Below are 15,833 nucleotides of genomic sequence, written 5' to 3'. Positions count from 1 at the left end.
CTGTCTAGATTCTCTACAACAGGACCATGGTACAGCTTGGCCTGTGTGCCTTTAGGCACGGCATGATCAAGGATGCCCACAATGCACTGCATGATGTGCAGTCAAGTGGAAGAGCAAAGGAACTTCTTGCACAGGTTTGTAGTGTTGTCATAAATAAAGTAAAATTAGCAAGTAAATAGCCATGAAAATCACAGGATTTAATGGAAGTAACAGACATGTTTGGCTTTTCAACTGTCATTATTTGGGGTTAAAAATATAATTAATATCAAATTTTGCCAAGTGCCTTTTGTAGAATCCGTGCGTCACCATCATCATCGGCGTCGGCAGTGTCAACGTTACTGTTGTTATCATCATCATTATCATCTGTATTATCATCATAATTGTCATCATCATTTATCATCATCGTCATCTTTATCATTATCAGGACAGACAGTGGCTTTTAAATAATTTACCCAGCCTTCAGTTGTAAAAGAGAAGTATGGTGCTGTCTGTAATCATTTAAGTATTATTTATCAAGATGCATTGTTTTAATTTTTGTTAGGGTTTAATGCAACAAAGACAGTATGAAAGAACCCCAGAACAAGAGAAGATTGAGAAAAGAAGACAGGTATTGTAACTGAAATATTCTTTCACATGAGACTGATGAACATACCCGGTACATGTGTAACATTGGTTGTGGGTGGAAGGGGAGGGGGGAGGGGTGACAGGAGGGAACCTGTGGGGACATGGATGCAATTGTAAACAGATTACTTTTGTAGAGGGCTGCACAAATTTGATGTCACATGCAACACAACCTCTAAATAATACTTCTGTCCTTTTATGATAAATTGTAGGGATTAGCTAGTCATGGCGGGAGCCTATAGACATCTGAGGCACCCATCCTCAAACTCAAAGAGGGCTTGGTTGGTTAAATTATCATCAATGATCCACCATTTTGCTTTTTTTCTAAATTTCAGGTTCCATTTCACATGCACATAAACCTTGAACTGTTGGAGTGTGTCTACTTGACTTCAGCAATGTTGATGGAAATCCCTTAGATGGCTGGTATGTCTTAAAATAAAAAGTACATTTTTTAATTTTAAACTAAATTTTCTGTACCATTGCCGCTTTTTGACAGTGCAACAAATGACAGCTCACAGAATTACCAGTTATCAATTTGGGCTTCTTTGCTTCTCAGACTGTTTATTAGTGAACAAGCATAGATTCGAAAAGTTAATCATACACATATTTCAAGTGTCAGTAGTGGCCAGGGCCATACATCTCCAGTATTTTCAACTCTTGAAAAGCATACAATTAAATCAAGAAGCTTAAAAAAAGAAGAGTTTCATTTTAAGGGTTCTCTTGTTGGTTTTGAAATGCTTAATCATTTTTTCACAGCATGCAACTAGTGTAACCTACATGTCTTTTTTTTTATTTCAGCCCATGCATATGACTACAGACCACGTATTTTTAGCAAGAGTTTTCATTATCAGTTACGACAAAGTGAAAATCAAACCTTAGTTGGTTAGTATATGTAATTTTTTTCCTTGAATTGTAAACATGTAAGCCACGTGTTTGCAGTGAGGACAGTGTTTAGTGACAATAGGAAATAATTACTGCAAGTGATTCTCATTGACATGACAGTGTACCATCTCTATTTTGAAAATAAACTGATCACAGCCTCTCTATTTTTCAATGCAAAAGAATGTGCGCGAGGGAAAACTGTGAGCGAAGCACGTGCAGTGCGAAGCAAGTGCAGTGGAAAGCAGAAGGGGGTAGGGCAGGAAGCAAGTGAAGCAAGCTCGGAAGAAAAAATGAGATTTCTCTTTGTCATGCCTCCTGTTTTGTGCTGGCATTCAGTTCACTCACTGTTCTTTCATTGCATTCAACGATCGAAAAACAAAATATGAAAAAGAAGAGGGCTGTGAACAGTTTGTTTTGAAAAATCTTATGACTTGTTGGCAAGGTTGTTGCCATGTGCTTATATCTCTGGGGAAACAATCAAAAATCCTATTAATAACTTTCTTGCTGTGTATTTCTGTAAGTCTTCAGGGTTTTTTTAGCCAACTATTGTATTTTACAGCCCACTGATTTCTATGCGTTTGCATCTATTTCAGGTCCACCAGAGAGCATGCGTGAACATGTAGTAGCTGCCTCCAAAGCTATGAAAAAGGGAGACTGGAAACAATGCAAGGACTACATATTAGCTGTTAAGGTAAACTTAAAATAATGGAATTATGTGTACTAACTAGCTTATGGAAAATATTAATCCAACAATAATTTATTTGTTGCCCTTAGGATATGACATGTTGTGCTGTCTTGCACCATTGTATTTTTTGCCCTTTGCTTGTTTGTTGGATGCCTGTTAGCTGTCTGAATGGACAAATTTTAACTAACTGACTTACTGACTGACTGACTGACTGATGGACAGATGGTCGGATGGATGGACAGATTGATTGATTTTTTGACTGATTGATTGATGTTTTATGATCGTTTTTTTCCTCTCTCTCTCTCTTACATGATAGGTATGGAAATTGTTTCGCCAAACGGAGCAGGTACAAGAAATGTTAACAAGGTAACAGCTATTTTGTTATTTTGTTGCAGATTTCTTATGTTACTGTGGATAAAATGATCAAAGAAAGATTGTTGTTTAAAGTTATAATGTACATGAAGTAAATGCATGTGAAGGCACCTGCAAATTTAGCATGCAGAATGAGATTTGGACTCATGATCATGCCATGCAAGTTAAAATGTTATTGTTAATTCTATTTCTCTTGTAAGCGTGATTGTCACTTTTCTATTTTGTCTTTTTTTTTTTTTCTCACAGAAAAATTCAAGAGGAAAGCCTCAGGACATATTTGTTCACATATAACAGTGTATATGACTCTTTGAGGTACAGTCTTAGTAAAGTGACAAGCTAAATGGATTTGATGATTATTATAATTATAATTAATTGTTTTATTGCTTTCTCTCTCTTGTTAATCTAAAGTCATCCAACTATCTTTATTCAGTCGTATGCAATTAATTCGTGTAGCACTATTGGCTAATAGTACCTGACTGAATTTTTTTGCTGTTGTTTCTGCATCGTTAACATAAAAAATATCATATCTTTTAAAATGTACTTTTGCATAAAATAATAATAAAAAAACTTGGGAGCTCCGCTTTTAGGCTTGCAGGCTACGGTAAATCTATAATTTTAATAAGACTCAGTATATCTCTTTATGACTTGTAGCCTGTACACGTTGGCTGAAATGTTTGATTTGCCTCCATCTGTGGTACACAGTACTATTAGCAAAATGATCATCAATGAGGAACTACAGGTTTGCAATGTTTCTTTTTCCTGCTGTACTCATAGTAACTTGAGAGGAAATTGTTGAATGGATGTCACCTCTCAGGATTTCATTTTTTGTGATGTTACTACTTTTGGGGCCATTTCACTTGTTGAAATAAACCCTGGCAATGCCTCCTCCATAGGATAAGGTAGCAACATGGGGTGCTTCTCTCTCATTAACAACATGTATACTTTATTCTTAGATTCTTCAGTATTGAAATGCACCTATTGTCTTCATCTACCGTTCTTGCCAAGGATGTCTGTGGCCTGATCCTGATAGGGGTACGCTGGTAACACAACTGGTAGAGTGATTGAAGGCTCAATAGGAATTCAAATTTCAGTCAAGTGTAAACAAAAGTATGTAATGTAATTCTTCTTGCCCCAGGCCTCCTGGGATGAGCCAACACAGACAGTGGTAATGCACCGAGGAGCCGAGCCTTCTCTCCTCCAGAGCCTGGCACTACAATTGGCAGACAAGGTAAAACACTTCGTCACAGTCAAGTCAACTTGCTTTTTAACCCGAAGCTAATAAAAAATAAATGAAACAACTTCTGTAGTTTGTGGAGGGGGACAGGGGGGCGGGAGCCCGGGAGAAAAGGGGCGGGAAGCGGGAGGAGAGAGGGCGGGAAGCGGGATTCTTTAGGTGGCGGGAACCGGGAGAAAACGAGTAAGATTTTGCAACATTTCGTTATATTTCGCAATGGACATGGAACACATAGGAGAGAACAGCTACAGAAAGGGACGGGAGGCGGGAGTAAAAGGTACGGGAAGCGGGAGTAAAAAGTACGGGAGGCGGGAGGTTCAGACCCCCCTGCCCCCCCCCCCCCTAGTTTTTCCTTGGTTTTGATTTCTTTTGTTCATTTTGTATCCATAAGAAGATGTTAATTTAGGAAGCACATATTAGAGTTCATATGTTTTCGTATTTATGCAGTCAATGTATTTGAATAGCCCAAGTTCAATATGTCAAAATTCAAACATGGCACCAACGCTTTCTGTCAACTTCTATATTTGGTTTTGTTTTCTTTGTGTCAAATCTTTTGTTGGATATTAACAGACATAGCAATATTTGAAAATTTGCATTTTTAACTAGAAAGCCAAAAAGTCATGTTAGAATTTTGATATGTCAAAGATGGGCTATAAGGGATTGCATATTATCCTAGCATTGGTTTTCATTTGGTCACATGAGGAACAGATTGGTATTTAACACTGTCTTCACTAAACCTATTTTAGGATTCCTAGCTTTCACATGCTGGTTATCACAAGTGCTGTTTTGTCGGTGTTTTTCAGGTCAGCACTTTAGTAGAAAACAATGAACGTATCTATGACACAAGGCATGGAGGATTTGTCCAGTTCAAGGACAGGCAAGGTAAGAACTGCTTAATTATTTTCTTCTCTGGACAACATTTACCCGCAAACAGATGAGTTTTCATCCAGAGATACTTGCAGGCACCTCTCACATTAAACCACTCTAAAGGTTTGATTTATTGTCGAACCAGTGAAAAGTTTACTAGTGTGGCAAGAGACTGAAAGCCATCCCCCTCAGTAAAATGCAGACCTGTCAATACCATTTTTCAAAGTAATTTTGTTCAAGTATCAGAAGTATGGCACATTTACACTCAACACCGATCAAATCAGTGCACCGGTGTTATGTTACTGAACCAGCTAAATAGGATTTTGGTGGAAACTTAACATGACCTGTAATCTAAATGGTTAATTTCTGGGAAGGCTTATATTTGCTCACTGAAGCTCTCAGCTATTTTACTGTTTTAGTCGACACTGTTTTTCTCCCTTTCAGGCCAAGGCCGCTATCGTCGACAAAATCAGCAACATTATGATCGACAAGACAGGCCAGAAAATCAGGACAGACAGGATCGATACAACTGGCAGGAAAGATACGGACGACAGCATGACAGGTCTTACCAACAGACACAGTCATCTTACTGAACTAGACACAACATGCATCACTAACCAAGGATTATCAGGGGGCATTTTATTGTCCTGTCTATGATTCAAGTCAATGTTGTTCTTGTAAGAAAATACCGTGAAGTTTCATTGATATATAAGCCGAGAAGAACTCCACTGGTGAATAAGAACTAGAAATAATATTGTAAAGTATATTATTTTATTGCTGGGCATTCAGTTTAGAAATCTTCAAATGTGTAAACATCTCGATCTTGTGAGCAAATAAAACTGACAGAAGCCCGTGATAGCCTGTACTTGATGGAGGTATTATTTCTCCCAATATTGCAAGAGACTGTTGGTTTAGACTAGGTGGGCTTCAAATTTTTGAAGTTTTCGCACCCAAAATCTCCATTGGTGCACAACATATTCAAGGTAAAATCAAGGTTTTGTTTGTGACCCGTTACTCGTTACAACCGCGCAGAAGACTGGGTTCACTAATTATAAGTAACTGTCATGGTGAAGCCTCGCAAGTCATCACCAGCTTTTTCTGTTAAGAGTTTAATTTGTGGTGTGAGCATAAAAATATTTCTGGCATTGTATTCAAATATCGAACCTTGTCATTACAAAGCTGTTGCTATATTCACATATATTTAAAATATGAACAGAGGTTCAATTCCCTGCATATAAAGTTTCAGGCCTACCGTATTTATTTGATTAAGCACACAACCTCGAATAAGCACCCACCCTGTAGGTAAGAAAAGTTAATAAGTGCCCAGCCTCGAATAAGTGCCCACCCCCACCCCGCTTCAAAAATACTGAAGTGCATAAGAGGAGTACTTTGATTAATTGAAATCGAAGTTGACTAAGTACTACTAAGAGACTTCCCCGAAGACCGAGTTTCCTTAGTAATTTATAGAAACTTTCAATGAACAGTTAAAATTCTGCTCTGGTAGATCTTCACGTTTTATAATATTATTCATTGTTTTGTTGTAAAATAAACTTATACTTGCGAAAAATTTAATTAGCGCCCAGCCTTGAACAAGCACCCACTCTCTAGGTCCAAAAATTAAATCAGCGCCCAGGGCGCATAATCAAATAAATATGGTTTACAGTTCCCTATTTTTAAGATGGGGGGCAACGAAAAATGACTTTGCAGGCCAAAAAAGTATTTCCATGGCTTTTGAGAAACCGTCCCTGAGCATGATACCCTCTTCTTTTAGAAGCAGCTAATTCCCAACACTCCAGCTGCTCAACAAATATCTAATGGTGTGCGAACAGGTCCATTATTGAGTTTCATTGTGTAGTTCCATAAAATATCCATATCTCCCCCATGCAAGGGATTTTTTATAAGAATCCCCCACCCCTCTGGAAATTCCAATTAAACTTCATACATGTCTAAAAATTTGTTGGTCAAAGAAACCCCCCCCCCAACCCGCCAGGAATTTCCAATCCCTTCTGTGTGTGTGTGTGGGGGGGGGGGGGAGTATGAACATTTTCTGGAACTAAAGTCTGTACACATACTCGTGCAATCTTAATTTATCACCGCCGCAAACATTTTCCACAATCTTGTTGATTTGGTACTAGTGTTTGTTGTCTGATAAAATTGGGTGGGGGGGGGGGGGGGAGAGACACTTGTTTTGGTGGCTTCTTGGAGAGTTGGCCATTTTTTTTGGTCTGATGTGAATCCCGGAAGACCACCCCATGAATTACTAAAGAAGTATACTCAGCGAACATTTCATTCGAAGAAATGTTTTTGTTTTGTGATTTGAATTCAAAATATTTACTGCAAGATTCCCCACCTTCCTCTCAAAAACCGAATAAGCTTGTTGGCATGGAAACTACTAAGCCAACAAAGGTTAATATTATGTTGCAGGAGAATATATTGGTCAGCTAAATTTTGAGCCAGGATAGCCAAACATAGGTCTGCCTAAACCCCAATAGTATATCTAGCTAAAATTGAACATGACACAGAACTTTGCACAAACGTGTTTATTCCGAACTGGACAAGAGCTTTGCTCTATTTACATACTTGACCAGTTACTACTAAGATAAGTTAAAGTCGGCAATAATGCGAGATCAAAAAGTTCATATTCTGCAGTTGTGAATTATTTGATACGTTTGCACAAACGTGTTTATTCCGAACTGGACAAGAGCTTTGCTCTATTTACATACTTGACCAGTTACTACTGGTCACTACTAAGATAAGTTAAAGTCGGCAATAATGCGAGATCAAAAAGTTCATATTCTGCAGTTGTGAATTATTTGATACAGTTCAAATGTTTTTGTACAGAGGTCACATTAACACCTCAATTAACTATAAATTAAGCTGCAAAATGGAGCAAATCAGCTCACACTAGGTTATACGAATATTTTTATAAATGCATAACATAAACAAAACCATGGCTAGAGAGGGAATGAGTAGGACAGCTTTGCCTCACCCCATCTCCCACCTACTATGGTTGACTCGAGCGATCATTACAAAGAGAATTTATTAGTCAGATGCTATAATGTTGTGTAAAAGGCAACTGCGCTGACCGGCTTTGTATTTACATGTAAAATCATTAAGGTATCAGCCACCCTTCAGGACCGTCCGCGCCCGGATCGCTCCAGCGCTTTTGTTTTTAATACAAACCCCTACAAACCACACATTTTCTGAAAGCTTAATAGTTCCAGATTATGAATTATTCCTTTAAAAATGACGAAAACTTAAAATAAACGCAAAATTGAGACGTTTTTGCGAAAGTATATGTCTGTGTAAATCAAGCTCCAGGCCCGCCGAAAATAAGCGGAAGAAAACGATAAACATCGCGTTTGCCTCTTAACACCTTTCTCTAAAAAACCGTGTCTCAGATTTTTGACAAGTGCGTTTGTTCTTTTGTAATGCGCAGATGAAGTTAGGGGAGACGAATCATCGCCACTTCCTGTGGAAAAATATAAATTATTCGAAAACGAGAAAAGAAAACAAAAATCGCAGACACGGTTTTGGAGAAAAACTATCTGGCAATAAGCTGGCCAAATTTCAGCCAAATCGGTTCAGGGGCTGCCGACTTGGACTTAAAAACGTACGTTCAACTTGTCGAAATTTTCTTTCCGAGAAAAAAGCGAAATATATTTTTTGCGGAGTCTTACCCATAATGGGATTATAACGCCTGGAACGTCAAGGTTGATGCTTACCAGGAAGGGTCATCCTTCTCTAACAATAGATGCTTGACAGGTTACATTCAACAGGCAAAACATTTACGCGGAACGTGGCGATATATTTTTATCTTCTGACCGGATACAAATCGAGGTTTATACAGTTTATAGAAAATTCAAAATTTTCGCTCCACATACGGAGCCGCATTTATGTTATATAATTTGACATGCTTCGAGTTTGGTTGTGTGCTGATTCATCGAAAGCGCGACAAAGCCGCTAACAAACGGCGATTGCTGCTGAAAGTGAAGGTGAAGCCTCGAAATAACGTTCGGTCAACACAAAAGAAAACAGGCTTGCCGAAATGAGACTAGTAGTTCTAGCTGGGTAAGAATAAATTTGATTTAAGGCTTACATATTTTCAGACAACAAATATCGTCGATTGTAAACCCTAAATGTTTCACAAGGCAGGCCGTATCCACCGTCACTGTCGTTTTATTTCAATATTTACCGGTATGCGTGTCTGTTTCCATTGAACAGTAGCGCGTCTTCTATTCAGTGTGACCACTTTCTTGATCTTCAACCGGTTCTTCAACATGAATTTACGATCGGCTTTCATTTGTTGGCGCGGAAACCGACTGCCCGCATTCGGCGCTTTACCGCTTGTTCTTGCAAATATGTTCTTGCGTGAACAATGGATCTGGGATTTCGTGACGCGTTGACAGGACATCTCAACGGGCAATTAACATAATTAACCTTGCAAAAACTTTATCGCGCAATAACTTCGCGCAGAAATAAGATTTTTTTGTGAACTTTTTTGTAAAAGAACGCCCTTGAAGAGCTTTATCTGAACATCACAAAATCTCAAATTTAGAAAAACTGCACCTTTTAACGGTGGCTGATACCTTAATAAGGTATCAGCCACCCTTCAGGACCGTCCGCGCCCGGATCGCTCCAGCGCTTTTGTTTTTAATACAAACCCCTACAAACCACACATTTTCTGAAAGCTTAATAGTTCCAGATTATGAATTATTCCTTTAAAAATGACGAAAACTTAAAATAAACGCAAAATTGAGACGTTTTTGCGAAAGTATATGTCTGTGTAAATCAAGCTCCAGGCCCGCCGAAAATAAGCGGAAGAAAACGATAAACATCGCGTTTGCCTCTTAACACCTTTCTCTAAAAAACCGTGTCTCAGATTTTTGACAAGTGCGTTTGTTCTTTTGTAATGCGCAGATGAAGTTAGGGGAGACGAATCATCGCCACTTCCTGTGGAAAAATATAAATTATTCGAAAACGAGAAAAGAAAACAAAAATCGCAGACACGGTTTTGGAGAAAAACTATCTGGCAATAAGCTGGCCAAATTTCAGCCAAATCGGTTCAGGGGCTGCCGACTTGGACTTAAAAACGTACGTTCAACTTGTCGAAATTTTCTTTCCGAGAAAAAAGCGAAATATATTTTTTGCGGAGTCTTACCCATAATGGGATTATAACGCCTGGAACGTCAAGGTTGATGCTTACCAGGAAGGGTCATCCTTCTCTAACAATAGATGCTTGACAGGTTACATTCAACAGGCAAAACATTTACGCGGAACGTGGCGATATATTTTTATCTTCTGACCGGATACAAATCGAGGTTTATACAGTTTATAGAAAATTCAAAATTTTCGCTCCACATACGGAGCCGCATTTATGTTATATAATTTGACATGCTTCGAGTTTGGTTGTGTGCTGATTCATCGAAAGCGCGACAAAGCCGCTAACAAACGGCGATTGCTGCTGAAAGTGAAGGTGAAGCCTCGAAATAACGTTCGGTCAACACAAAAGAAAACAGGCTTGCCGAAATGAGACTAGTAGTTCTAGCTGGGTAAGAATAAATTTGATTTAAGGCTTACATATTTTCAGACAACAAATATCGTCGATTGTAAACCCTAAATGTTTCACAAGGCAGGCCGTATCCACCGTCACTGTCGTTTTATTTCAATATTTACCGGTATGCGTGTCTGTTTCCATTGAACAGTAGCGCGTCTTCTATTCAGTGTGACCACTTTCTTGATCTTCAACCGGTTCTTCAACATGAATTTACGATCGGCTTTCATTTGTTGGCGCGGAAACCGACTGCCCGCATTCGGCGCTTTACCGCTTGTTCTTGCAAATATGTTCTTGCGTGAACAATGGATCTGGGATTTCGTGACGCGTTGACAGGACATCTCAACGGGCAATTAACATAATTAACCTTGCAAAAACTTTATCGCGCAATAACTTCGCGCAGAAATAAGATTTTTTTGTGAACTTTTTTGTAAAAGAACGCCCTTGAAGAGCTTTATCTGAACATCACAAAATCTCAAATTTAGAAAAACTGCACCTTTTAACGGTGGCTGATACCTTAATAAGGTATCAGCCACCCTTCAGGACCGTCCGCGCCCGGATCGCTCCAGCGCTTTTGTTTTTAATACAAACCCCTACAAACCACACATTTTCTGAAAGCTTAATAGTTCCAGATTATGAATTATTCCTTTAAAAATGACGAAAACTTAAAATAAACGCAAAATTGAGACGTTTTTGCGAAAGTATATGTCTGTGTAAATCAAGCTCCAGGCCCGCCGAAAATAAGCGGAAGAAAACGATAAACATCGCGTTTGCCTCTTAACACCTTTCTCTAAAAAACCGTGTCTCAGATTTTTGACAAGTGCGTTTGTTCTTTTGTAATGCGCAGATGAAGTTAGGGGAGACGAATCATCGCCACTTCCTGTGGAAAAATATAAATTATTCGAAAACGAGAAAAGAAAACAAAAATCGCAGACACGGTTTTGGAGAAAAACTATCTGGCAATAAGCTGGCCAAATTTCAGCCAAATCGGTTCAGGGGCTGCCGACTTGGACTTAAAAACGTACGTTCAACTTGTCGAAATTTTCTTTCCGAGAAAAAAGCGAAATATATTTTTTGCGGAGTCTTACCCATAATGGGATTATAACGCCTGGAACGTCAAGGTTGATGCTTACCAGGAAGGGTCATCCTTCTCTAACAATAGATGCTTGACAGGTTACATTCAACAGGCAAAACATTTACGCGGAACGTGGCGATATATTTTTATCTTCTGACCGGATACAAATCGAGGTTTATACAGTTTATAGAAAATTCAAAATTTTCGCTCCACATACGGAGCCGCATTTATGTTATATAATTTGACATGCTTCGAGTTTGGTTGTGTGCTGATTCATCGAAAGCGCGACAAAGCCGCTAACAAACGGCGATTGCTGCTGAAAGTGAAGGTGAAGCCTCGAAATAACGTTCGGTCAACACAAAAGAAAACAGGCTTGCCGAAATGAGACTAGTAGTTCTAGCTGGGTAAGAATAAATTTGATTTAAGGCTTACATATTTTCAGACAACAAATATCGTCGATTGTAAACCCTAAATGTTTCACAAGGCAGGCCGTATCCACCGTCACTGTCGTTTTATTTCAATATTTACCGGTATGCGTGTCTGTTTCCATTGAACAGTAGCGCGTCTTCTATTCAGTGTGACCACTTTCTTGATCTTCAACCGGTTCTTCAACATGAATTTACGATCGGCTTTCATTTGTTGGCGCGGAAACCGACTGCCCGCATTCGGCGCTTTACCGCTTGTTCTTGCAAATATGTTCTTGCGTGAACAATGGATCTGGGATTTCGTGACGCGTTGACAGGACATCTCAACGGGCAATTAACATAATTAACCTTGCAAAAACTTTATCGCGCAATAACTTCGCGCAGAAATAAGATTTTTTTGTGAACTTTTTTGTAAAAGAACGCCCTTGAAGAGCTTTATCTGAACATCACAAAATCTCAAATTTAGAAAAACTGCACCTTTTAACGGTGGCTGATACCTTAATAAGGTATCAGCCACCCTTCAGGACCGTCCGCGCCCGGATCGCTCCAGCGCTTTTGTTTTTAATACAAACCCCTACAAACCACACATTTTCTGAAAGCTTAATAGTTCCAGATTATGAATTATTCCTTTAAAAATGACGAAAACTTAAAATAAACGCAAAATTGAGACGTTTTTGCGAAAGTATATGTCTGTGTAAATCAAGCTCCAGGCCCGCCGAAAATAAGCGGAAGAAAACGATAAACATCGCGTTTGCCTCTTAACACCTTTCTCTAAAAAACCGTGTCTCAGATTTTTGACAAGTGCGTTTGTTCTTTTGTAATGCGCAGATGAAGTTAGGGGAGACGAATCATCGCCACTTCCTGTGGAAAAATATAAATTATTCGAAAACGAGAAAAGAAAACAAAAATCGCAGACACGGTTTTGGAGAAAAACTATCTGGCAATAAGCTGGCCAAATTTCAGCCAAATCGGTTCAGGGGCTGCCGACTTGGACTTAAAAACGTACGTTCAACTTGTCGAAATTTTCTTTCCGAGAAAAAAGCGAAATATATTTTTTGCGGAGTCTTACCCATAATGGGATTATAACGCCTGGAACGTCAAGGTTGATGCTTACCAGGAAGGGTCATCCTTCTCTAACAATAGATGCTTGACAGGTTACATTCAACAGGCAAAACATTTACGCGGAACGTGGCGATATATTTTTATCTTCTGACCGGATACAAATCGAGGTTTATACAGTTTATAGAAAATTCAAAATTTTCGCTCCACATACGGAGCCGCATTTATGTTATATAATTTGACATGCTTCGAGTTTGGTTGTGTGCTGATTCATCGAAAGCGCGACAAAGCCGCTAACAAACGGCGATTGCTGCTGAAAGTGAAGGTGAAGCCTCGAAATAACGTTCGGTCAACACAAAAGAAAACAGGCTTGCCGAAATGAGACTAGTAGTTCTAGCTGGGTAAGAATAAATTTGATTTAAGGCTTACATATTTTCAGACAACAAATATCGTCGATTGTAAACCCTAAATGTTTCACAAGGCAGGCCGTATCCACCGTCACTGTCGTTTTATTTCAATATTTACCGGTATGCGTGTCTGTTTCCATTGAACAGTAGCGCGTCTTCTATTCAGTGTGACCACTTTCTTGATCTTCAACCGGTTCTTCAACATGAATTTACGATCGGCTTTCATTTGTTGGCGCGGAAACCGACTGCCCGCATTCGGCGCTTTACCGCTTGTTCTTGCAAATATGTTCTTGCGTGAACAATGGATCTGGGATTTCGTGACGCGTTGACAGGACATCTCAACGGGCAATTAACATAATTAACCTTGCAAAAACTTTATCGCGCAATAACTTCGCGCAGAAATAAGATTTTTTTGTGAACTTTTTTGTAAAAGAACGCCCTTGAAGAGCTTTATCTGAACATCACAAAATCTCAAATTTAGAAAAACTGCACCTTTTAACGGTGGCTGATACCTTAATAAGGTATCAGCCACCCTTCAGGACCGTCCGCGCCCGGATCGCTCCAGCGCTTTTGTTTTTAATACAAACCCCTACAAACCACACATTTTCTGAAAGCTTAATAGTTCCAGATTATGAATTATTCCTTTAAAAATGACGAAAACTTAAAATAAACGCAAAATTGAGACGTTTTTGCGAAAGTATATGTCTGTGTAAATCAAGCTCCAGGCCCGCCGAAAATAAGCGGAAGAAAACGATAAACATCGCGTTTGCCTCTTAACACCTTTCTCTAAAAAACCGTGTCTCAGATTTTTGACAAGTGCGTTTGTTCTTTTGTAATGCGCAGATGAAGTTAGGGGAGACGAATCATCGCCACTTCCTGTGGAAAAATATAAATTATTCGAAAACGAGAAAAGAAAACAAAAATCGCAGACACGGTTTTGGAGAAAAACTATCTGGCAATAAGCTGGCCAAATTTCAGCCAAATCGGTTCAGGGGCTGCCGACTTGGACTTAAAAACGTACGTTCAACTTGTCGAAATTTTCTTTCCGAGAAAAAAGCGAAATATATTTTTTGCGGAGTCTTACCCATAATGGGATTATAACGCCTGGAACGTCAAGGTTGATGCTTACCAGGAAGGGTCATCCTTCTCTAACAATAGATGCTTGACAGGTTACATTCAACAGGCAAAACATTTACGCGGAACGTGGCGATATATTTTTATCTTCTGACCGGATACAAATCGAGGTTTATACAGTTTATAGAAAATTCAAAATTTTCGCTCCACATACGGAGCCGCATTTATGTTATATAATTTGACATGCTTCGAGTTTGGTTGTGTGCTGATTCATCGAAAGCGCGACAAAGCCGCTAACAAACGGCGATTGCTGCTGAAAGTGAAGGTGAAGCCTCGAAATAACGTTCGGTCAACACAAAAGAAAACAGGCTTGCCGAAATGAGACTAGTAGTTCTAGCTGGGTAAGAATAAATTTGATTTAAGGCTTACATATTTTCAGACAACAAATATCGTCGATTGTAAACCCTAAATGTTTCACAAGGCAGGCCGTATCCACCGTCACTGTCGTTTTATTTCAATATTTACCGGTATGCGTGTCTGTTTCCATTGAACAGTAGCGCGTCTTCTATTCAGTGTGACCACTTTCTTGATCTTCAACCGGTTCTTCAACATGAATTTACGATCGGCTTTCATTTGTTGGCGCGGAAACCGACTGCCCGCATTCGGCGCTTTACCGCTTGTTCTTGCAAATATGTTCTTGCGTGAACAATGGATCTGGGATTTCGTGACGCGTTGACAGGACATCTCAACGGGCAATTAACATAATTAACCTTGCAAAAACTTTATCGCGCAATAACTTCGCGCAGAAATAAGATTTTTTTGTGAACTTTTTTGTAAAAGAACGCCCTTGAAGAGCTTTATCTGAACATCACAAAATCTCAAATTTAGAAAAACTGCACCTTTTAACGGTGGCTGATACCTTAAACTATAAGACAATTAACCAGCTCATTGAAAAGTTAGTGGACCTTTAGAAATCAAGGGAAGAGTGGCAATTCTGCCCAAAAAATCCTGCAAATAGTTTAATGTCAAATAATTATTCTTGCAAGCAAACTGATACACATGTAGATATTTCTTTACTATAAAAATCCTGCAAAGCCTTTCATGGCTTGAAAAAAAATCCAGCAGTGAACGAAGGCTGGAAAATATTATACGCACTAAAAGTTTTTTACCCGAAGCTTGCCTTGATTTGTAATGGTCCAATTTTGGCGCCACTTTCTTTTCAACTCACAAGGAGGACCTCTCGGGAAACACAGCATTTTTTTGATTGGATAATTTCGATCCTACATCCCAGCAAAATGTCGCCAAGCGTTGTTTTTCATTTCAGTTTGACAGTTTCACGCTTCTAGCGAAGGCTGGGTTTTCTGTTTGCACTTGTTTGAGTGCTGCTGGCTACAAAATAATCTTCAGAGTTGAAAAGTTTCGTCTGCTAGAATTCCTTGGAGTTGAAAAGACAATTTCGTTTCAAACACGCTACATGAAGCAAACACAAGCAATGGATTTGCTACCGTCGATAAAACAGCTAAGAATGATGTTTTGTTTTCTCTTTCTTTCTGTGTACAATTTTCTTTGAATTGAGTA

General features: G+C 39.1%; 2 protein-coding genes across 2 annotated transcripts in view; both read left to right on the top strand.

The window, feature by feature from the left end:
• LOC144646512 (eukaryotic translation initiation factor 3 subunit C-like) overlaps positions 1-1,466 on the top strand; it is a 63,199-nt gene extending 61,733 nt beyond the window's left edge. The window contains exons 14-17 of the mRNA XM_078506132.1: positions 9-134; positions 542-607; positions 957-1,044; positions 1,420-1,466. Coding sequence (XP_078362258.1) covers positions 9-134; positions 542-607; positions 957-1,037 — 273 coding nt within the window. The 3' untranslated portion in view covers positions 1,038-1,044; positions 1,420-1,466. The remainder of the gene's footprint in view (positions 1-8; positions 135-541; positions 608-956; positions 1,045-1,419) is intronic.
• Positions 1,467-3,536: 2,070 nt separating this feature from the next.
• Positions 3,537-6,386, top strand: LOC144646552 (eukaryotic translation initiation factor 3 subunit C-like). Its single transcript, XM_078506193.1, has 3 exons — positions 3,537-3,788; positions 4,598-4,676; positions 5,106-6,386. Exons 1-3 carry the CDS (start codon positions 3,729-3,731, stop codon positions 5,252-5,254), a joined length of 288 nt encoding a protein of 95 aa, XP_078362319.1. The 5' UTR covers positions 3,537-3,728; the 3' UTR covers positions 5,255-6,386.
• Positions 6,387-15,833: the final 9,447 nt, after the last annotated feature.

This window comes from Oculina patagonica, chromosome 3 (assembly GCF_052425735.1).
Source record: "Oculina patagonica isolate OP01 chromosome 3, crgOcupat, whole genome shotgun sequence".
Classification (NCBI taxonomy): Eukaryota; Metazoa; Cnidaria; class Anthozoa; order Scleractinia; family Oculinidae; genus Oculina; species Oculina patagonica.
The sequence above is the reverse complement of the archived record's forward strand: the minus strand, read 5'-3'. Positions and strand labels throughout refer to the sequence as shown.

Bases quoted from the DNA above. Each gene is read 5' to 3' on its own strand.
- LOC144646552 (XM_078506193.1), top strand. From the start codon at position 3,729: ATGCACCGAGGAGCCGAGCCTTCTCTCCTCCAGAGCCTGGCACTACAA. The intron at 3,789-4,597 runs GTAAAACACTTC...GGTGTTTTTCAG, and splicing joins CACTACAATTGGCAGACAAG to GTCAGCACTTTAGTAGAAAA. The intron at 4,677-5,105 runs GTAAGAACTGCT...TCTCCCTTTCAG, and splicing joins CCAGTTCAAGGACAGGCAAG to GCCAAGGCCGCTATCGTCGA.